This window comes from Malaclemys terrapin, chromosome 4 (genome assembly GCF_027887155.1).
Source record: "Malaclemys terrapin pileata isolate rMalTer1 chromosome 4, rMalTer1.hap1, whole genome shotgun sequence".
NCBI lineage: Eukaryota > Metazoa > Chordata > Testudines > Emydidae > Malaclemys > Malaclemys terrapin.
In genome coordinates this window covers 104524316-104548088 of record NC_071508.1, presented here as the reverse complement: position 1 = coordinate 104548088, position 23773 = coordinate 104524316, and the positions used below count along the sequence as shown (strand labels likewise).

The 23773-nt window shown below is 41.2% G+C and overlaps 1 protein-coding gene across 8 annotated transcripts in view; it reads right to left on the bottom strand.

The window, feature by feature from the left end:
• Positions 1-18708, bottom strand: part of NUBPL (NUBP iron-sulfur cluster assembly factor, mitochondrial) — a 161902-nt gene extending 143194 nt beyond the window's left edge. For 4 of the 8 annotated variants that reach the window (XM_054026909.1, XM_054026913.1, XM_054026911.1 and 1 more), the window contains exons 1-2: positions 15630-15718; positions 10876-10910 (exon numbers count right to left, since the gene is read on the bottom strand). Coding sequence is in view for 2 of the 8 variants with exons in the window: in XM_054026907.1 (XP_053882882.1) it covers positions 10876-10910; positions 15578-15725; positions 18566-18670 (288 nt within the window). In the remaining 6 variants the exon portion in view is untranslated. Of the gene's footprint in view, positions 1-10875; positions 10911-15577; positions 15726-18565 lie in introns of those variants that run through there. The other 4 variants (XM_054026907.1, XM_054026908.1, XM_054026910.1 and 1 more) reach the window with 4 other exon arrangements.
• Positions 18709-23773: the final 5065 nt, after the last annotated feature.

Sequence of the window (23773 nt, the reverse complement as noted above, 5' to 3'; positions counted from 1 at the left end):
CACATGAACGCCTGTTCTCACTTTCAAGTGACATTGTAAATAAGAAGTGGGCAGCATTATCTCCAGTAAATGTAGACAAACTTGTTTGTCTTAGCGATCGGCTGAACGAGAAGTAGGACTGAGTGGACTTGTAGGCTCTAAAGTTTTGCTTGAGAATGTAGTTACGTAACAAAACAAAAAAAAATCTACATTTGTAAGTTGCACTTTTACAATAAAGAGATTGCACTACAGTGCTTGTATGAGGAATTGAAAAATAGTGTTTCTTTTGTTTATCTTTTTATAGTGCAAATATTTGTAATAAAAAATAATATGAAGTGAGCAGTGCACATTTTGTATTCTGTGTTGTAACGGAAATCAATATATTGGAAAATGTACAAAAACATCCAAAATATTTAATAAATTTCAATTGGTATTCTATTGTTTAATGATGCAATTAAAACTGATTAATCACGATTAATTTTTTTAGTTAATCATGTGAGTTAACTGCGCTTAATCGACAGCCCTAATAAAAACACATATCGATTAGAAAATTAACTTGGTCTCTCACTTGTAGGTCAGCAGGAACTGCAATAGGAGCTGACCCACACAAGACCTGTAATTTCCTTACCCTTCTCAGCACTGCCAAAACCTCTTGATCAACTATAATTTACATCTCCTAGTCAGTGTACACAGTTTCTTCTAAATTTACAGAAGGATACTAGTATTATTAACACCAATAGCAATTAAAAAACTCCTTACTCTATAAGCAAAAATAATAAAAAACAACCATCAATGTATAGAGAGCAAGGCCTTGTGGTTAGCAATGCTGCAGACCCTGGGGAAAGAAGGGTAGAAATGGGGCATAAACTTTTCTTCACATTATAAATATTCAGCCACTCAACTCATGTTATTTGCTAAACTTCCAACAGCTGATTTTGATAATATCAAGAAAAAACAGTTTTCTTGAATTTCACGAGACTTTTCCTTCACCCATTTTCTGAAGTGAGTCTCATGTATAGACTACCAAAAACAGACTTTTATAGATTAGAAACATTTACAAAATATTTTGTACATTATTAATTAATCTGCAAAATCCAAATACTTCAGAATTTCTTGGCTTATTGGGAGTGTTACCTCAAGAGATCCTGAACTGAACGAACAGCTTTACACTGCAGTTCTAATTTTACATGCTCATAAATAAACTCTTATATCTTCCCATACCTAATCCATTTTTAATGGATGTGAGGCAATTTGATGTATGCTTTCAATAGAAAAGGAAATGGAATTTAATCTCTATTCTGTTATTAAAAAATGGGGTACAAGGTCTCATACCCTAGGAAATACAGTAAGTTCATGGCCTGGCTATAAGAGGAGGACTCTCAAGCATGGAAAATCAATAATGGCATCCTGAGACAAGTACACATCAAATTATTTTAATGAATATTTAACCAGTAAGAGACTGCAGGACAGGACCCCACCAACAGATTGCAGGATAGGATCCATATTAGGGGACACACACACACACACACCCACCCCAACCCTAAAAAACACATATGCTAGTTATTTCAGATACCTGTATTTAAATAAGTACAAAACGTCTCTGAGGAACCTAGTAGAAAGTTACTGGATTCTGAGAGAGACAAGTGATATGACATTCATTTCCATTGTAAGAGACTGATGTCACAAGACTATTTGCCTACCTCTGAGATATTCAACGCATTTGGGGATAGTTTTCAATTAAATTAACCTATGTCCTTGTTTCTCTAATCATTTGCCCATTTTATAGAGCTGGGCAAACAATATGAATATTAGCAAATATATACAAAAGTAATGACATTTTTTCTAATAAAGTATTCTTTTGTGTATATATATAAGTATTTTTTTTATATATATATATATATAAAAAAAAAACACACAGGTGGATTATGAACCATTTATATTTTTCTCAAACACCTATTTTTCTTTAACCAAGAAACAAGCTTTGAAACAAAACAAAACTCACAAGAATTAGCTCTAATCACACAATATTTATACATAATATATGAATTTTGTATTCATTTAAAAGTTCTTCCCTTTTTGTTTTTCCATTTTACATTGTTTACAATACTGTCTTAATAGCTGAATACACTTTTCTCCAACTGTGTTTGCTGTACTTCTCCATTTAGCTAATCATTAACTTTTCCCCATTTCTCCTGCATTATGAGGCAATGTGTTTATGTTTATAATTTCACTGTGCGATAATGAAGATAATAAAACAGTTGTTGTTTAAGATGCATATGTTGTTAACTGGAGCTCCTTCTGCTGGTTGGCTGCTTCTTTAACAACACAACAAAATATTGAAAGTCCTTATATTAAAAATGCTTTTATATTTCTTTTGCAACCAAATGATTTGCTATGGAAACCAAAGTCTATTCCCTAAAAATGACAAATTTAAAGTGGCACAAATTTTGGTGCCAATCTACTTGACACACTCCCTTTACAGGGAGCAGGTTAGAATATGTAAAATCAGATACTTGCCCATTACATAATCAAACTACTCTACGCAGAAGCCATTTGCTTAAACTTAAACACTAATTTGTTCCATACTGTTTTACCCCTGGCTCCTCTGCCCCTCACACCATAATAAATGGTTTCACTCTTTACTTCGGAATGTAAATTTTCTTGGGAAGAAGAGGAGATTCTAAAGGCGGCTGACAAGAGAGTTTGCCTCATAGTGACAGGATAAACATACAGTCTCCCAACTGGATTTGTGCCATCCTTAGTCACGCACAGCTGGTGTTTGCTCACTAAAATACTCTGTTCATAAACAAGCAATCTCAATCCTATTATTGCTGGCATCTATTAATTCAAGTTGTTTCAACTATAAAATTGTCTCTGGCCATGTAGCTTTCATAAATAGTCATTCCATTCTGAATACGAATCATCTGGCATAAAAACCAAAAATTCTTTTGAGTGCTCCTGGGGGAGCAGAACTAACTGCTGCTACATCAAAGGAACTAGAAGAATTGTCTGTCAAAACTAAGCAAGCCATTAAAAATAGGACACATGAGTAAAACTTAAGTTACCTCCCTAAAAGTATAGATTTATACATCTCAGCACAGCTGCAAGAGCTTGCACAATTCTTAGCACTAATTAACTAATCCATATATAACAGCTAACCCACGGGTGCTACAAGTTGGAGGAGCCAGCACTAAGTCAAGACTACATTCCTAGCCTTTCTGGCCTTGCATTAAAAAAGCACTTCATATTGGACATGAGGTTTTCATTAGATACTTAAATGAAATCCTGTTTAAAATTAAATTATTTTCTGTTTAATTAGTCAGGGGTGGGTTATGTGGGGTGAGTTCAAAAGGTAACATCTCTGCATAACAAACAGCCACACCCACAGGGGTGGTTTGCTTGCACCTCGTCCTGGCAACTCACTCAACTCTCACCAGTGGTCTGGGTGGTTGTGTGTGCATCACAGGGCCACACCTTGGGACCTTGCCTTGGCTTGAATGCTAAATCTACTGAGGGTAACTAATAGTAACAAACACTAGTGAAAGGGCATGTCTGGCCCACCAAGTGCACAAAAGTCTCCAACGGTGAAGCCAGCAAAACAACTTCCAAAAGTATAACAAGGCAGAAAGTGCTATAGCAAGCTAGTGGATAGCTTACAGCAGTGTTGCAAACAAATTACGATACACTGATCAAGCAGAAATCCAAGAAGTCATGGTTGAATACTTGGCAAAAACGAAGAATGGAAGGAGAAACAAAAGCAAGCCAGCTTGCTCATCGCCCAGATAAACTAGGGCCAACGTGTTCATTACTCAGAAACCAAGGTGGGGGTGTGTGTGAAAAGAATGCGATCAGAACAAATACAACAACACACAAAAAAGGGAATTACATGATGAACTTGAAGGATAAGACATGTATAGGAACATGGAATATAAGAACATTAGACCATGCTGGAGCACTTGAAGTAATGATCTACGAATTGAAAAGATACAATTGGGAAATCACTGGTCTATGCGAAACGAGATGGGAAGGCAAAGGACAATTCTATCACAATGAACTAATGGTAGACACTAGTATGGAGTTGCACTGGTGCTAAAGCAGAAGGCAAGCCAGGCTCTTAAGGCATTTCACATGATATCACCTCATACACTGAAGGCAAAAAGTGTAATAGAGATGGGACGCTTTAATGCAAAAGTATGACTGGACTGGAATTCCTGGGCTCCAGCAATAGACAGATTTGGACTCCGTGAAGAAAACAAACGAGAAGAAAAGCCACTAAATTCCTGCCTAATCAACAACCTTGTAATAACAAACAGGGCTATTTCAACAAAGAAAGCTGCAGAGGAAATGGATTGGATATCACCTGATGGGCAAACAAAGAGATGACAGACTTTGTATTTGTGAATCGCAGATAGAAATCAAGTGTGTTGTCATGCAGATCATTTGTGGCCAGTATCAGATCATATATTAGTGTTGGCATCAATGAAGTCGAGACTGAGAACCACCTAAAAAGTGCCGAGAACTAAGATTTATGACATGGACAAATTGAAAGAGCCAGACATAAATCAAAAAATACAACAAAAGCCATGAAGAAAAACATCACGTCTCTGGTGAAAGAAAAAAATTAATGTTGAAGAGACATGGAACAGTGTAAAAAATGGGATTACAAGAGCAGCTGAACATGCATTGGGCCAAAACAAAGAAAGTAGGGTGGATAACGGATGAAATGCTGAAGTTGAGTGATAAGTGTAGGAAGCTGAAGTAGAGTGCAAAGGAAGACACTAGTCTAAGAGATGAGTACAATAGGTTGACCAGAGAGATAAAAACAGAAAGCGGGGAGAGACAGAAACAACTAGATAAGCAAACAATATGAAGAATACATAAAGAGAAAGATAAGAGAACTGAGTCAGACATACCAGTTGAAGATGGCAGTGAAAGAAAAGCTCAAGTAAATAACTGAGGATGAACGAGCAAAGAATAAGCAATTAAAGAATATTTTGAAGAGCTGTAAAATGTGCAGAACACAGTAGATGAAATGGACTTAGAGAAGCTTCCCAATACAAATGAGGGAGAGCAGATACCAGAATTCTTAGAAAAAAAAGTAGTAAAGATCTCAATAGAAAGTCTGAAAAAGAAAAAAGGTGCTGGAAAATGACAACATAACCACAGAGCTGTTGCAAGCAGGTGAGAAACACAGTGGAAAGACAATGCACAAGCTGTTCCACAAGATTTACAAAGAAGAGCATGTGCTGAGCTAATAGGGGAAAGCAATAATAGTATCAATCTATAAAGAAGGGAGGTAAGTGAGTCCATGAACCAAAGAGAAATCAGCTTATTGAGAATGCCAGGAAAAGCATTCACCAAGACATTGCAGAAGCAAAAGAAGAGATCCTCTGCAAACACTGCTTCTGTGTAACAGGCTGGATTTAGAACCAATACAAAATATCAGCTATTTGTGATAAGACATATCGAAGGAGTACACAGAACACAACCAAAACTGCTATAACAACTTTATTGACTTCAAACCGGCTTCTGAGACCATGTGGCAGATAGGGTTTTAGTCAGTTAAGTTTTAAAAATGTATTGCATTCCTGAGAAACTGATCAAGCAGATGGAAAACATCTATGGCAAGTCGAGGAGTGCAGTGAGAGTAAACAAGATAATGGAATGGTTCAGGACAACTGTAGGAGTGAGACAAGGATGCATGTTACTACCAGATTTTTTTTCAACTTGGTACTGGAAGCATCAATGGTTGTAGCACTGAGACATGAAACAGGAGTAGTCATATTATGTGGAAGGACAGTACACAACTTCAGGCGTGTAGACAATGTTGATTTCAAAGTATTGACCAAGGAGGATTGTCACAGGCTGACTGGCCCCTTAAGAGGGATCTGGGGCCAATACACCTGGACTAATTACCTGAATGATTAAAAGGAGGGAATCTGGACTCATAGGTGGCTTGGGCTAGAGAGGTCTCATCCCCTCAATATCTATTTTCTGAGCTACCCCACTGCCTGCCCAGTTCAGCAGGCGAAGCTCCATGTCTGAACTGGGCTCCAGGGCCAGGAAGGTGACAGAGTGGAGCACTACAGGGGGAGGTCCCCACCTGCACACTGAATTCCCAACAGGTGGAACTAGATTCCTCAGTGTCACCAGGAAGAGATGGCTCCTGAGCCGTGCTTCCATGAAGGTTTGCTGGAAGGGGGCAAGAGTTCTGGGGGAAGGAGGTGGATCCTGAGGTGACTGAGAGGGCAAGAGGTAGGAGAGTCTCATAAGAAGGGGGAGATATGGAGGTGATTGTCTCAGTCCCCCAAGACAGAGCCACCACTGTAGGGTGAGTTCAGGGCAGAGTAGGGCCTGCTCTCTCGTCCACCTCCCAATCAATATTTTCACCAGCTGCCTATGCCTGGGCTTTGTAAGGGACTGAATTCCTCCTAAAAAGGGAAATTTAATTATAACAACAATAAACGCAGCTATGGGGAGGAAATCAAAAAGGAAAATACAAGTAGTGTTGAAAACTCAGAGAGAGCAATGAGGGCCAGGAGTCAGGAGCAAGGAAATGCTGCTGGAGACAGCAAGGACAAGTTGGAGAGCTGGTTGAGTTGGGTCTGGGCTCCTAAGAGAAACAGGCTAGTACACCTTTCTGGACCCGTCAAAGTCAGAAAGGCTGCAACCCCAGGAAAAGGGTCCTGGGAAACCTCATTGCTCTACAGGGAAAAAAGCTGGAAAAGTAGCCAGGGAGGCTGAGGTTTGTTTGGTTGTGGACAATGGAAGTCAGACCAAAGGTGACAGGGGGAGAGGGAGACTGTTTGCCACGTGGGAGACAGAAATTCTAAGTTTGTCCAATAGGAGGCTGGGAGGAGGAAGTCAAGAGTTGAAACAGCAAAGCGCCCAGACCACAGAAAAGAAAAACGGTGACCCACTGAGAGATTGGGAAGAGACTGTTTTAGTTATTACATGCTAACAACATAGCTCCGAGAATGGGTGTATTACATGACTCCAGTCTTGGTCATATGACAAAGACCCCTAAGGAACAGGAAAACAAAGAGCAGATACTGCTAAGCTGCCCGAGACAAGGATGGGATGCCACAGAGCAGGTGTATACATCTACAAGGATTTACAGAGAATAACTCACAAGGTAGGCAAAAGGCAAAAAATTTGGATTGAAGATCAGCACGGATAATGGGAACTGTCAAGATGACATATAAAGAAAAATTGGACTAGCCACTACTGCATTTGGAAAATTCTGGAAGATCTGAAAGTCTGAAGACATTTCAAGAATCATGAAGCATATATGAGACAACTGTTGTGCCAATACTGCTGAACAAGTCAGAAAGCAGATAAACGAAATATATTGACTGCAGATATGACCTGGCTGTGGGGAATAACAATTCAAGGAAGAAGACTGGAGATCATTCATGGTGATACATACCAGAATGCAAGGAACTAGAAATAGAGGAAGACCGAGGATGTGTTCGATAGACACAGAACTAAAAGGTTAAAAAATGAACAAAGCTGTAAAGCTGGTACAAGACAGAAAGCTGCAAAGGGTACTAACTCCATTGTTATGTAGGTTCTTGTGAACCACAGAGGGCAATTTATGAACATCAATGTGGGTTGCACTGGAAAAGTCATGATGCCCTGGTTTTCCACTGATCACAAGTCTACACTCATGGACAAGCTGAGACAATTCCCACCAAGTGACATTGTCATAAATGGAGTTACTGTCCCCACTGTTATTCCAGGGGACCCTGCATACCTCCTTTTTTACTAGGCTTATGAACCCATACCCTGATTTCAGAGGCCCTGGCAAAAGAGGATTTAATTACACACTCAGCAGGTGCAGAATGGTTGTTCAATGTGCTTTTGGGAGATTGAATCCCATCGGAGACATTTATAGAACCATTTGGATGCCAGTGTCATCGACGCTGTCCACATTACCGTGGCTTGCTGTGCTCCTCACAATCTTTGTGAAGCCAGAGGTGAGCCATCTCCCTCTGAACAGACCTATGACAATGAGGGGCCACTGAATCAGTACATTCAGCCAGAAAGTGCACCTACCACATCTGGAGCTGGATGCATCCAGGCCACAGAGGTCAGAGATGCTTTGTGTTCCCACATTGTGGACTTGTATGCCCAATGGAAGAGAGGGAATAGTACCTTTATGAATGTGCTGGGGGGGCGAGGTATGGGGGCAGGTAGGATGTTTGGGGAGAGGTGTGGAATTTTAGTACCAATACAATGTACTTATGAATGACATGACCACTTATAAAATGGGGGAGGGATATTATTCACAGTATAGAATCATAGGGTTAGAAGGGACCACAAGGGTCATCTAGTCTAACCCCCTGCCAAACTGCAGGATTTGTTGTCTAAACCACCCAAGACAAATGGCTATCCAGCCTCCTTTTTAAAAACTTCAGGGAAAGAAGCTTCCACAACCTCCCTAGGCAGTCTGTTCCATTGTCCTACTGTTCTTACAGTTAGGAAGTTTTACCTGAGATTTAATCTAAGACTGTATAGATTGATGTAAAAAAGTGATTGAAGTTTGAACTAATATAGATAACTATATTGAGGGAAAGTCTGTGCATACTAATTCCTAATTGTCCCTGCTCATGTGTTCACCTTATTATTTTGAATATACATTGTATGATGTGAAGCAGTAACAGAAACAAACTTTCTTGATCAAATAAAAAATGTATAAACATGTGTTAGAAAAGTACAACATTCACCATTGCCAGGCAGGTCTGCTAACATTACCACACCAAAACCCCAGTAACAGCAGAACCTTACAGAAATCAAAAACAAAACAAAAAAACTACTTCCACTACATGACAGGGGAAGAGGACCAACTCCTTAAGTTTTAACCCAGTGGTTAGAGTACTCACCTAGATGAGTGAGACCCCCAGTTCATGTAGCCCATCCTCCTGAGCGGAAGAAGAGATTTGAACAGGTATCTCCCACCTCTCAGGTGAATGTCCTAACCAGTGGGCAACGGGATATTCTGATGTAGTGCTCCCTCAATCTCTCCTGTTAAAACTGTTCCACTGTGCATAAAATAATGAAAAACTCATTGGGCCAGAGAGAGAAAGAGAACAAGCATGAGGATGACTCCCTAGCTTTGTAGTTAGAGCACTCACCAGGGAAATGGGAGATCCAGAATCCAGCTCCCTGCTCCAATGACTTTTTTTTTAAATTATTCAATTGTGGAACAACTTCAACAGAAGTGACCGGCAGAGCCTTACACCAGATTATCCCATAACCCAGTGGATAGGGCATTCCCTTCAGAGACTGCAACTCCCTGTTCAAATCCCATCTCCAATGGAAGAGGAACTTGAGCTGGGGCATCTCCCACATCCTAAGTGAGAGCCCTAACCACTGGGCTAAAGGTTATGAGGGAAGTTGTTGTTCTCCCCTAGCTTCTTGTAAAAGCAGCATATGCATCTAACCCCGAAAAGAGTTTGCAGCTGAGAATCCCAAACAGAGGGAAGCGCTTCCCTTCCACCTGGACTCGGGCTCCAAACTGCCAGGGGGTAGGGCTTAGAACACAACCTTCACATTGGCACCTCCCATTGGCTAGCTTAGGCAGGTTGTCACCCAGCGTGCTGGCTTTTGTGCATCCTATTTGGAGATGTCTACATCTCCCCATTCATTGTATAAGGAGCCCTAGGCGCCTAACTCAGGCTTGATGAATCCCAGTGATTTTGCAGGTACTTACAATTTAGGCATCATCATGCCTAAGTTTCTTTCTGAATCTAGTCCTATATGTATTTGCCCTATACAGCAGCTAATGCCTTATCCATACAAACAGTACTTTATAGATCTTCCTTTGCTCTTAGATATAATGGAGACTTGCATAAGACACAAAGAACCTGGCCTACTTCTGAGTTGACTTATTTCTCATAGACTCATAGACTTTAAGTTCAGAAGGGACCATTATGATCATCTGGTCTGACCCCCTGCATGCTGCAGGCCACAAAACCGTCCCTACCCCTTCCCTGGACTCTGCTGTTGAAGTCCCCAATCCTGTGTTTTAGTGACTTCAATCGGCAGAGACCCTCCTGCTAGTGGAACTACTCCAAATTTACAGGTTTCAGAGTGGTAGCCGTATTAGTCTGTCAGCAAAAAACAACAAGGAGTCCTTGTGGTACCTTAGAGACTAACACATTTATTTGGGCATAAGCTTTTGTGGGTTAGAGCCCACTTAAGCTTATGCCCAAATAAATGTGTTAGTCTCTAAGGTGCCACAAGGACTCCTCGTTGTTTTTCTCAATTTACAGTGGCTGGTGAGCATAATAAAGCCCTCTTATTCTTAACAGTACACTGGTTCCAGCTGCCCATTTCTGACCTGAAATTACAGTCTTAGCTTTGTGATATCATCCACTAGTTACAGTAATCATCTTGTGTTAGTCTTTACAAATAACTGACTTTAAGGCTTCAGGGAGACATTTAGTTCCTTTTTCTTCAGCCTTTCATTTCAAGTATTTTTGTATATTAATTTCTCCCGTAGAAGAATAAACCTGTTACCATTATCTATCACCTACACAACTTTTTTTCCAAATCGGTATAATGAAAACGTAGACTCAAGCCTGTGCCAATAGTCACTAGTATGGACCTACGTGCCCTTGCAGAATCCAGCAAACTCACTGAGACACTGATAGGGGCAGAGGAGAGTGCTACCAAACCCAAGTGAAGGATCAGGACTACTGACTCATTCACTGTGCCAACATAATAAACAAATCAACATAAAATGTAAAATGCTATGAAAAATAAAAGGAATTTATTCAGAGTAAATACTTTGATTTCATTTAACTAGCGGCACCCAATAGTAACTTTTTATTTACAACACTTATGACAAACTAGGTTTATTTTATGTTTGATAATTAATTGTTCACCTACCGAATCATGTGCTGCTAATGCAAGGGCTATGTTTACTGTAAGGAAGGGAAAAAAAAAAAGTTAACAGCAGAATTTTATTTCCCAAATATTTTACAATTTTATGAACCTCCACAAGAAGGGAAGAGACATCTAATATAAATATTGAACATGTGATTATAATTGCCAGTTTAGTTCTTAAGGCTTGTCTTCACTGCAATAGTTTGGGCATTACTTCACTGGCAATGTTAAAGCACTGGCCGCGGCCAGTGCTTTAACATGGCTGTGCAGTCGCGGCATAGCGCTGGGAGACAGCTCTCCCAGCACTAGGGAAAAAAAAAAAAAAAACAATCCACCTTCACGAGGGGAATGGCTACTAGCGCTGGTGCACTGTCTACACTGGCACTTTACAGCGCTGAAACGTGCAGCGCTCAGGGGGTTGTTTTTTCACACCCCTGAGCAAGAAAGTTGCAGCACTGTAAAGTGCCAGTGTAGACAAGCCCTTAGCTCAAGTCAGTACACTTGAGTTAACCACCTAGCTCCAGTGAGAGTAGAATGACCACACCGTAAAACAACACAGGAGCTATACAGTGATTTTATCAGCAGCACATAGTGACTGGATTAGCATCTGATGAGTTGTTAAAAGCAACAGAGTCCTGTGGCACCTTTAAGACTAACAGATGTATTGGAGCATAAGCTTTCGTGGGTGAATGCCCACTTCGTCAGATGCATGTTGTTGTAACTCAAGATGCTGCATCCCCATTGCATGATCAGTTCCAGCATTAGCAGCACTTGAGCTTCAACACCCCCACACTCCCTAAAGGGCTAACTAGTTTTATCTTAAAGCACCACTTAACTCAAACTAGGGATTTGTGGGTGAATGGAATCAGATTAGGGGCAAAACTCGAGTCATAGCTTGAATTAATAATGCAATGAAGGCAAGCCTTTAATTTCTAAGAGACCGTGCAAAATAAAAAAAAAAAGGGGGGGGGGGTTCAAAATGTACTCTACCAAAAGGAAAGCTTGAGAAAAATCTTTGCGATTTCTGTTAGAGAATTTAATACCAATTTGATTTTTTAAAGGCGTAACAGGTTGTACTTAAAAAAAAAAAAAAAAAAAATACACAGATTTACTTACCATGCTCTCCACTAACCCTTTTAAATTTAGTGACCAGTGACCTGCACCGTTAAAAACAGGCTTGTGCCATTTTTTGCTTGCATATGATTATTTAAAAAAAATAAAACAAAAAACATTAAAAAAAAAAAAAAGATGTTGACATTTTCTGTTACAGGAACAAAACCAGGTTTTTGCTTGATTGTTACTTCAAATTTCAAATCTTATCTACCCTGGAAGCATCTGTAGCAGTGCTGTTTGGGAAATTTTCAACAATGGGGGAGACAATAAAAGCAGATTCATCAAAACAAACTTTTGCAGGAACATTCCAGTTTTGACAAAATTTACTCAAGAAAGGTTTCTCAGGTCCAGTTTGGAATTTCTGGCCAAAACCAGAGAGAAACAGAGACATTAGCACATCAGCATGGTGGCTAGGGCTTTCATCTAGGATATGGAGACCTAGGTTCAAATCGGTGATCTGAATCATCCTAATAGCCAGGCTATTTGCTGTTCTCTGTTGGGTAGGTCTGTCTGTCTCACTCTCTTACTTCAAAAGGTCTCACGTTCGCCACAATGCAGAACAGGAACATTTTTGAACCAGTGAAAAAATTTTCACAGGATGGGAAAACCACTGTCCACCCAACTCTAGTGTGGAAGCAACTTAAGAACTTGTGAAACTTGACAAGAGACTGAACACTGAGCAATTGAGAAGGACTTTTAGTCAGATGGTTTACAGTTTTTATATTTTTGTTTGTTTGTGTCAACCTTTATTTAACTCTAGTACTTGGAAAGAAAGGATGTTTTTATGAAAGATTCAACAACGCAACACCTTCAACTAAGGTACAAGACCCTCAAGAAGTCCTTCAACAAAACCAGAAAATTACTTGACCTTCCTGATAGTTCCAAGTTAAAAACAAGCATTAAAAAAAAATTTTTAAATTAAAGCCTCTTTAGGCCTTCTTTATACATTATTAAAAAATAAAAAAAAAAGGGGGGGGGGGAGGCACAAACCCAAGTTCAATTCTCTAAAGCAGCTCCAGTCTTTTTAGTAACAAGAAGGACGAGATAGATTTGTTGCAAGGTTGGCAGGGCAAGGAAAAGTTTAAATAAATTACAAAAACAGAGCTAAGATCTTTGCATGAAGAAAGTCTGGCAAGAGGGAAAACTGGAATGGAAGTGGAATGGAGGCATGAAGAGAGAGGTAGGAAGGAATAAAAATAAACCACATAATAGATGAATGGAAAATAGTACAGGAGAGGAGAAACACCAAAAGGATAAAAAGAGGAAGAAAAGCTTTTTCACACAAAATAGCACCTCCCTCTCAGTCATTGATAAGAACTGCTGTTTCCAGAAGATCCAGATCAGTTGTGTGAAAGTGACAGAAGAAACTGGGAAGTTGATTTAGCTTCTTGTAAAGGTAAAAAAGTTATAGGGCAATGGGAGAAAAAGAGAGAAACATCATTCAACAATAAACGCAATGGCTGATTAAGAAATGGTCTTGGATAGGCTTTCCCTGGGACTCACATCCAGTTGTCCTAAAATGGAGGGGTGGTTGAGACCGGAATGTAAGAATACTTAAGCAATGAAAAATGAGGTAAACAGAGGCTCAGAGATATAGGATGGGATGCTGAGGTCTGCAAAGCAGTCACATACATCTGTAGAAATATCTACCCAAGCGTCCTTTAACAAAACGGACAGGGTACACAACTTTAAAGGCAAGTTAATCCCAGATTTCAGCAGCGATGTAATGGGCTGAATAAAAATTCTGCAATTATCTGACATTTAGATATTCATCTTAACACTGAAATTTATTCTCATTTTGACAAATGAGCACCCAGAGACTGCTTTATCTTCTCAGTACACATATGCAATACCCATTGAAAGGAGACTATAGCTCCAAAACACCAATCCTTGGACAGTGAATTTAGCTTTAAGCTACATCTTTGATATTTATTACTTTGTTATGTAGTCTGAGAGTGCAGTCCATTTATATGGTCAAAGAACTGGAATCTCTGCCCATATTTAAAAAAAATAGAATTTAGTTAACTTAATCTAGACACCAATAAGTAGCCATGGATTCAGCTTGTTCATTTGTGGACATAAAGGAGTAAGTTGTTTTTATTGTTGGAAAGTCAACTTTACAAACCAGACTATCACCAACCTAACTAAGAACAGTGAATTACAATCACCAGCCAGCAAGCACATTGTAAAGAAATGCACAAATTGATTATTCTTCATGATGTGTCTGTAGAGAGGTGAAATCTAAAATAAGGAAATTCACTCAATCCGTACTTCAGTTTACAATCACTATGGCAATTCCAAATTAAACATGTCTGTGTTTTGTTTTTGTTTCTTTAATTTAACAGCCTGTCCTTTCCGTGCCTGGCAACCCAGAAAATGAACTATATATGTATGTAGAGCTATGACCATCTTATTTAGAATATAGACTTTGAACAAAAAATCTGAGGATTTCATCAAGAAATATATATTAAAAAAAAATAGGCAACATTCAGTTACAGGGATATTACCTTCTTAATATGGATTCTGGAAGAGAGATTTTTAAATGTATTTACAAAAGGCTAATATAAAGAGAAATATTTCCCAACTTTAATGTCAGCAAGACTTTTTTATTAGTAATATTAAACAAACCTCTGCAGTGTTATCAACCCAAATGTAACATCATAGTTCTATTGCCTAGGAATCACAGTTAAATGTTAATCATTAGTTTGAAATCAAGTTAGATGGGAAAAAAAAAGGAGTCAAAGCCATTTCAGGTACTGTATACACTTGTGAGGCCCTGTACCAATTTTTGTGGTTTTGTTTTTCCTTGGGTAATGTTTACACAAACAACTGAGAAAATGGACAAAAGGTCCTTATCCTGCCAGCTTCCCTACGTGGGCAGATCCCTGACTCCCACTGAAGAAAATGAGTCTCCACGTGTGTCCACTTGCACTGAGCAGCTTGCACAATGGAGGTCTAACTTAGATCCTGATCCTGCAGTATGGTGTATTTATAGGCAGACCTCTGCATCCATGTGGAGCTACTTCGATCACAGGGAGACCCTGCAGAGGTATAAGGGCCTATCCAAAATGACTCGACTATAGGATCAAGGCATATGAAGTCTACAAGGTACACAGTGAAACTGACTCTTACACGAAGTGTTGTGATTGTCAAATGCAGAAAGACAGACAGACGCTTTCTCCTCCGCCCCCTGCAATACTGTTAAAATAATCTTAGGTGTTATTTGCACAATTATAGATGAAAAACATTCAAACGGACAGTATCCTTTTAAACTCTTGCAGACTACATAGAAGTGAAACTGACTTGTATGGTGTCACAGTTTCAGACTGAATTAAATTCAAAAAATTGCCTAAGAGCTGAAAAGTAAAGTAGATTTTTTAAAATGCTTTTAGTTTTTACTAATATTGCTGTACTGCAGATCTTTAATAAATATAAATATGCATGTTTTTATTTTGCTGTTTACTGCCTGTGTAATTTTTTTGTTTATTAATGTATTTGTATAAATATACCAAGCTCTTATGCATGTTATAAAACAGAAATAAATACCAGCACAATAATAAAAATGGATGACAGAGCAGACACAAAAACTTACCTGCTGTTGTTGACTTTCCAACTCCCCCTTTCCCAGAAGCAAAAACCAGTACCTGCTTAACTCCTTCTATTGGCTTTTGTTTTGGAAGTCCTCGAGACATGATTTGAGCACGTTTTTCTTTTAGAAACCCATCATTAGTGCTTGATGACTTAACAAAACAAAAACAAAAAATAAATATATACTGTTTTGTTACAGATGTACAAGTCCTATAGTCTTTGAAAGAAAACATTTCAAAGAAGCTGGATTCCAGGAAAGTAACAGTCACATTAAGATTCAATGGCCCTGCCTACACTTTTGCACGTGAGTAGTCCTATTTATTCAGTGGGAATTATCTTGTGTATACAGTGCCTTGCATAATGAACAGGAGTACTTGTGGCACCTTAGAGACTAACAAATTTATTAGAGCATACAGTTACTCATATATATCTTGCAATATCAGGGCCTAATTCAGGAGTGATCCAACTGATGTCAGTGAAGTTACAAGTGCGCATAACTGGAAAAGTATTGCCAGCCTCAAAATGTTCAAAAATCACAAACTGCACACCCAAAAAATTATGAGTTTAACTTAAACATTCTGAAATTTCTAACTTTTAGATTCTTTTATTTTGTGCTTTTCTCTACAACCATGTGAGCTAGCAGTTTATAAGAAAGAAAGTTGAGATTCTCGCTTACTTATATGAATCCAGGTGCTGGGACCTGTGGGGTATAGATGGTCCACCAGCTGCCATTGGCATTTTAAGCACCATATCATCTAATCCTACTCAGAAGAGCAAATCAAGCTGACCCACTGATTAAAAAGGCAGAGGGTGCCAGTGGCCCTTCTACAGTAGGGTTCCCAACATTACTAACACCAATGAATCTGAACCACTATTAGCAACAGTGGGTAATTTTTAACACTGATAAGACTTTTTTGGCCTGCTTCTGATCTGAATCTAACTAAACCAGTTTTACATGCATAATGTCACTGGAATTACTCCTGATTTATACTGGTTTTACACAAGAACAGAATCAGATCCTATAATTTTTTATGTCCTGCAGACTCCCTACTGTATGGTATATAAGGAATTTCAGCTAGGAGTTTGACACATATACACACACATGCCAGTCAATGTCTTGCCTGTCACCAGTGGCAATCTTAGACAAAAGTATAACAAATAGACACTATAATTCTGAAGAACTGTCTGTGGGCCTACCCAGGAAACACTCTACCATTGGCAGCTCCTCCTCTGGGTCCTGTGGCTGGATTAATGTCTTGTCTACAGGGGGAAACTGACAGCATATCAATAGCAGAATAACTATCGAGCTGAAGCTATTCTGGTATAACTCCCCTGTATTGTATGGCCACTCTATTCCAGAATAAATGTGACTTTATTCCTGAACAATTACTCCAAAGGAGTGGAGTAATCATTCTAGAATAACGAGGAGTCCAGTGGCACCTTAAAAACTTTAAGTCTGTTTTTCAAGTTTTTTTGTTGTTGTTGTTGAAGAACGGCTACTTTTAAATCTGTTATTGAGTGTCCAGGGAGATTGAATGTTCTCCTACTGGCTTTTGTATGTTACCATTCCTGATGTGTGATTTGTGTCCATTTATCCTTTTACATAGAGACTGTCTGGTTTGGCCAATGTACATGGCAGAGGGGCATTGCTGGCACATGATGGCGTATATCACATTAGTAGATGTGCAGGTGAATGAGCTCTGATGGTGTGGCTAGGTCCTATGATGATGTCGCTGGAGTAGATATGGGGACGGAGAAGGCAATGGGGTTTGTTACAGGGACTCCACTGGCCATCACATACAGCCCCCAGCAAAAACCTCTCCAGCACTTTATCAACAATCTACAACCTATCCTGGAAAACAATCCCCCACTCTCACAGGCAGGCCAATCCTCACTTACAGACCACCCGAAAACCTGAAGCAAATACTCACCAGCAACTACACCCCACACCACAGAAACACTTAACCCAGGAACCAATCCCCATAACAAACCGTGTTGCCTTCTCTGTCCCCATATCTACTCTAGCAACACCATCATAGGACCCAACCACACCAGCCATACCATCAGAGGCTCTACGTAAAAAGGATAAATGGATACAAATCAGACATCAGGAATGGTAACATACAAAAGACAGTAGGAGAGCACTTCAATCTCCCCTGATACTCAATAACAGATTTAAAAGTAGCCGTTCTTTAACAAACAAACAAACAAAACTTGAAAAACAGACTTAAAAGAGAAATTTAACACCATCAATTTAGGCTTGATGGTCTGAAGAAGTGGGTTTTTTCCCATGAAAGCTTATGCCCAAATAAATCTGTTAGTCTTTAAGGTGCCACCGGACTACTCATTGTTTTTATGGATACAGACTAACACGGCCACCCCTCTACTTCATTCCAGAACAGACTGTCCCCAACAGCAAAACAGCTACAGCACAAAAGTTATTCTGCTCTAGCTATGCCGAGCAATTTCCCCCATGTAAACAAGCCCTGAGAGAAAGCCCCTTACCATGGGCAGCAAACATAACCTTATGGACTGTGCTGTCGAGCCCCTGAGAAATAAAGCTCTTGCTGGACTGGCAGAAAAGGGAGGGTCCGCTCCCTCAAGGGACCCTACCAGAAGGGCCCAGCAGCACGGAGAGGGTGAGGGCCACTGGGAGACCCATTCCCCGCCGGCAAGAAGCATTATGAGACCTAGCCCCCTGTGGGGCACATGCACCCCCTACCCTAGGGGCTAGAGTCCTGCGAATGGGCCTTTCAGGGACCCAAAATGGGGCCTATTTCCCCACGGGATCCACCCCACAGTCCCTGTGGGGGCTGCTAGGGGCCCCCACTGCCTAGCTCCCTAGGCAGCTCGGCGGGGCGCAGGCAGACCTGCCCCACCCCCGGTGTTTGCGCGCCCCGCCGCCAGTACAAACACAGCCGGGGCGGAGCCAGCGCCAAAGGAAGCGGACGCGGCGGCTCCGCTCCTCCTGGCTCCCCCGGGCTGCACTTACCGACGAGCGAGACGGGAAGGCGGCGCTGCCCCAGCCCTGCAGGCGGCGCGGAGCCCCAGGGTAGAGGCCGGCGCATAGCACCCGGCACCACGCGTGGAACACCATCTCCTCCGCCGTCCCCTGCGCCGGGCGCGCTGAGATGGCGCCGCTTAACCCCGCCCCCTTCCCCGGTGGGGACTGCCTGCCCCGTCTAAACCGCTCAGCTCCGCTCCCTCAGAAAGGGGCAGTCCGCTGGAAGCGCTGAAATCAACCCCCCCGGGAGCGGTGGCTGCTGAGGGCAGGCCCGTGTAATTTGTACATTTAAAGGGCTCCACGGGAGGATGTGTGTGGCAAAACCCTTGCCTGCCGTGCATCTTAGCACTGCAGAGGCAGGGTCCTGGCATTATACTGGTTCATATCATGGGCAAAGGACACACATCGTGCAATATACATTTTCAAACAAGAAGAGACTGTTTTTTCGTCAGAGTTTATCATCATGACACGCTACAAGGTCTGTGTCTACCATGGGCCTCTGTGGATACAGGGTCATCCTGATTCTCTGTTGGGACAGGCTTAGGGTGACCAGATGTCCTGATTTTATAGGGACAGTCCCGATTTTGGGGTCTTTTTCTTATATAGGCTCCTATTACCCCCGATCCCTGTCCTGATTTTTCACACTTACTGTCTGGTCACTCTACACACAGGCTGAAGATAACGGTCTCTCTTCATGTATTAAGTTTCAGAGTAACAGCCGTGTTAGTCTGTATCCGCAAAAAGAAAAACAGGAGTACTTGTGGCACCTTAGAGACTAACAAGTTTATTAGAGCATAGCGGCCGGGCGAGCCCGGGTTGGTTTTGGTCTGATAAATGAGCGCTGACCTCCGGGGATGCGTGCATTTATCAGACCAAAACCAACCCGGGCTCGCCCGGCCGCTATGCTCTAATAAATTTGTTAGTCTCTAAGGTGCCACAAGTACTCCTGTTCTTCTTTTCATGTATTAAGGGTTCCCCCCATCTGTTGCCTAATGCTTTGCAAGCCATGAGAAGGAACTGCTAGCAAGAATCTATAGTTAATGCTTTTAAAAAAAGATATAAAAACCTCTTGCTTCAACGTTTAAGGCAGCAATTAGGGTAACAATTTCTTGCAGCTTCCACTGAAGTACTTGATGGAAACTTTTAACAGTGCGAGTAATTAACAACTGGAACAATTTACAAGGGTTTGGGTGAATTCTCCATCACTGACAAATTTTAAATCATGATTGAGTGTTCTAAAGATCTCCTCTAGGAATTATTTTGGAGACGTTCCAAAGGACTCGTCTAGCCTTAGAAATCTATGCTGATCACTGTTGGGGACAGGATATTGGACTAAATATAGCACAGGTCTGATGTGGTATGGCAATTCCTATGCTCCAGTATAGGGTGTGCATTCCCAAGCAGTGACCATGGAAAGAAGTTGTGACAGGATAGTTTCCTGTGATATTGTGGACAAACCTTACTGAAGTAAATTAGGAGTTCTTTGTATTAAAAATGTTTATGGATTATTGTGGGATTATCTGTGGGTGAGACATGATTAATGTAAACCCTGGGAAGTGTTATGGATTCAAAGGAATCTTTTAAACAATGTGCTAGACAAGAACAAACTTTTAGTTGAGTGGGTTTCCCAGGAAGAGGTGTATGCAAATTGACCCATTCTGGTTGTGCAAGAACTCAGGCTTTTGAAGTTACGCCTTGAGGAGGGGCCCTTAGTCTACTGCTCATCTGTTATGAGAGAACAAGAGCAGAAGCCCAAACTGTATAAAGGAGTGATTCCCAGAGTCACAAATGTTCTGAGCAACCAGTGTTATGAACCCGTACCCCAGGAAAACCCCTATGTGATGCTTGAAGGACTGATTCCTACCCGAGTCTTTGCTGGATCTGGGGTGATCTCTGTTAAGCTTATAAGCATGCAGGTAGGTTTTTATATGCTTTCTCTGTAATGCTTTACCTTAAGAATAAAGTGCTTGCTTAGGAAAAGCTGTGTCGTTCTTTATATCGATGGGCAATTACATTGTTTATAGTTTCTGAGAAGAACGTAAAGCTGGTCTGCTTAGGCAGTCTCACTTGCTGGTGACCTCACAGTGTAAGCAGGAAACTGTGCAGCCTGGAAAAATCCCAGTCAAGAGGGATCGAGATTCAGGCCACTTCTCAAGGGATGAGGCAGGAGCCTAGAAGTGGATGCCTATGCTGGACCATGGAGGGGGAATACGTGCGCAAGTGCTCTGAACTGTGACAGAAGCATAATCAAAACAGTTCCTTATTAACATTTACAGAACTACCAATACCACGAATGAAACATTGGTAAGTGGTGGCATACCTTAAAAAATAAGCTTTGACACATATATTTAATAGAGTTGTTATTTATTGCCTTAAAATAGAGCTGATCACACTATACTGTTTCATGAGTAAGGCTACGTTTTAGTCACAGGTCTTTTTAGTAAAAGTCATGGACAGGTCACAGGCAGTAAACAAAAATTCACAGCCTGTGACCTGTCCATGACTTGTACTATATACCCTTAACTACTACTTGGGCCAGGGGGCCGCAGGAGCTCTGGGGGTGCTGGGAGGTGGCCCAGGATCCCCACTGGTGCTGGGGGGGCCAGGCAGCGACGCGCAGCTCAGCACCCCGGCTGGTGTTGGGGGTGGGTTTGGTGGGGTTGGCAGGCTCCCTACCCGGCTCCACCTGTCCCTGCAACTCCTAGGGGGAGCTCTGTGCGCTGCCCCGCCACGAGCTCCAGCTCTACAGCTCCCAGTGACCAGAAACCACAGCCAAGGGGAGCTGCAGGGGCTGTGCCTGCTAGCAAGGACAGCGTGCAGAGCCCCCATGGCCCCTACGCCTAGGTCAGGAGCTGCAGGATCATGTTGGCCACTTCTGGGGCACCATGACTTCCGTGACAGACACACAGCCTTATTCATGAGACCCCCATGTGGCGCCCGCAATTCCACAACATGGTTTGTTGCTGTCCATGCTGGCAAGACCAAACCCTATTTATACAGAATTCCCCCACATAGTAAATTTTGCATTGTGGATAGTCCCCTGAAAAGGACTGAAAACCTAAGACACAACTATCTTTTTGTTTACACCAGTTTAAAGCAGGAGTAAATCAATGGTCTATAATCTGTGGAGTCTACTATAGTCGGTTGAGTTATGTTAGTGTAAAACTAGTGTGAGAGGAAAGTCAAGCCTGTGGCAAAAATACTGTTGAAGTCCTGATTACAGAGGCCAGCCAACATTTTTAATGTATTTAAACTGTATTTTAATCCAGGATTTTTTGGAATTCAGTTTAAGCCAAGTTCTCATGCAAGACCTAATTTTGCAAACCCTTACTCTCATGAATAGTCCTTATTCCATGCTAGTGCTAATACTAAAGTACCTCGGACCCTTGCAGGTTCACGCCTTTAGTTTTCAAATATAAACCCCAATGTGTAGCTAGTGTTCCACTATTGTAGATACTTGCAGTCTGTGATGGTTCCAATTTTCTAAAATCAATTTAAAATGTTATTATAACAAGGACTACAGTTGTTTTACTTTCAAGAGAATTTTTACTATCATTTTTAAATGTTTTATTTTTTGTCCTATATTTTTAAAAGACACAGATAATCAAGCATTTTGTTGAAACACACTAACTTCAAAGACTTAGTTCAGGCTTCAAAGATCTCAGGCAGCCACAGAAAAATTAAAAGATAAGAATACAATATTTTTGCTAAACAATAAATGGCTCTCACTCAAATTGCCATTTTTGTTCTAACAGTAGAAGCAAATTTTGCATAGAACTGACAAAGGCATGTGCAGATGTCAAATAGTTCCCCAGAAACTTACTTCTAATGCAAACCAAAGAGCAAAGGAATACTGAAGTTTCCAGTACTTCATCTGGAGAATTACTAATTTTGGAACTCCAACATAGTTATATTCCAAAGACCCTGTCTTCACTGACCATGGAAGCCGTGTTAGCACCTTCCTAGAGTAGCTAGAGCCAATGTTAAAGTAGTGCAAAATGTTATGCATATCACAGAAAATAAACAGGCATTACAAAATTAATATTTTGCATGCATTTTAGCTATACATCACTATAAAGGCAACAATATGTAAAAAAAAAAAAAAAAAAAAAAAAAAAGAATGGCAAAGAGCTGCACCACACACTTTCCACTCAGCTTTAACTCTGGCTTGGGCAAGTTTCTTGCCCTTTTAAGTCCTGTCTAACCTTGCACAAAGTAAAATTGGTTTTGAGAACAATTTAATGTGGCTAGGTGTCACATTCCAGGATGCAATCAGTGAGGGGATGTATCACCACCTGTCCTGCAACCTTGGTAGCCTCACAAAGCTTTGCTGTTATATCTTCCAACCTGGGCTGCTCACAAACAGCCAAACAGCATGCAAGTCACTCCCCAAGTGCCTGCGTACAGCTGCAGTCCTGGTCCAGCAACTCTCATCCCAGCAGCCTGTCAGCAACACACCAGCTCCACTCTGGCTTCCAGCAACCTTGCAACTCTGGCTTACTATTTGCTGATTGACCCTAACCCACTCCCAGTCCCAAATTTTACCCAAAGCATGCATTCTGCATTGCCCAGCCCCCTTATGGACAGTTCAGACATTATAAGTCAAGTCAAATTAGAGGATTGGGCCAAAAGAAACCTGATGAGGTTCAACAAGGACAAGTGCAGAGTCCTGCTCTTAGGGCAGAAGAATCCCATTCACTGTTACAGACTAGGGACCGAATGGCTAGGAAGCAGTTCTGCAGAAAAGGACCTAGGGGTTACAGGGGACGAGAAGCTGGATATGAGTCAACAGTGTGCCCTTGTTGCCAAAAAGGCTAACGGCATTTTGGGTTGTATAAGTAGGGGCACTGCTAGCAGATCGAGGGACATGATCGTTCTCCTCTATTTGACATTGGTGAGGCCTCATCTGGAGTACTGTGTCCAGTTTTGGGCCCCACACTACAAGAAGGATGTGGAAAAATTGGAAAGAGTCCAGCGGAGGGCAACAAAAATGATTAGGGGGCTGGAGCACATGACTTATGAGGAGAGGCTGAGGGAACTGGGATTGTTTAGTCTGCAGAAGAGAAGAATGAGGGGGGATTTGATAGCTGCTTTCAACTACCTGAAAGGGGGTTCCAAAGAAGACGGATCTAGACTGTTCTCAGTGGTACCAGATGACAGAACAAGGAGTAATGGTCTCAAGTTGCAATGGGGGAG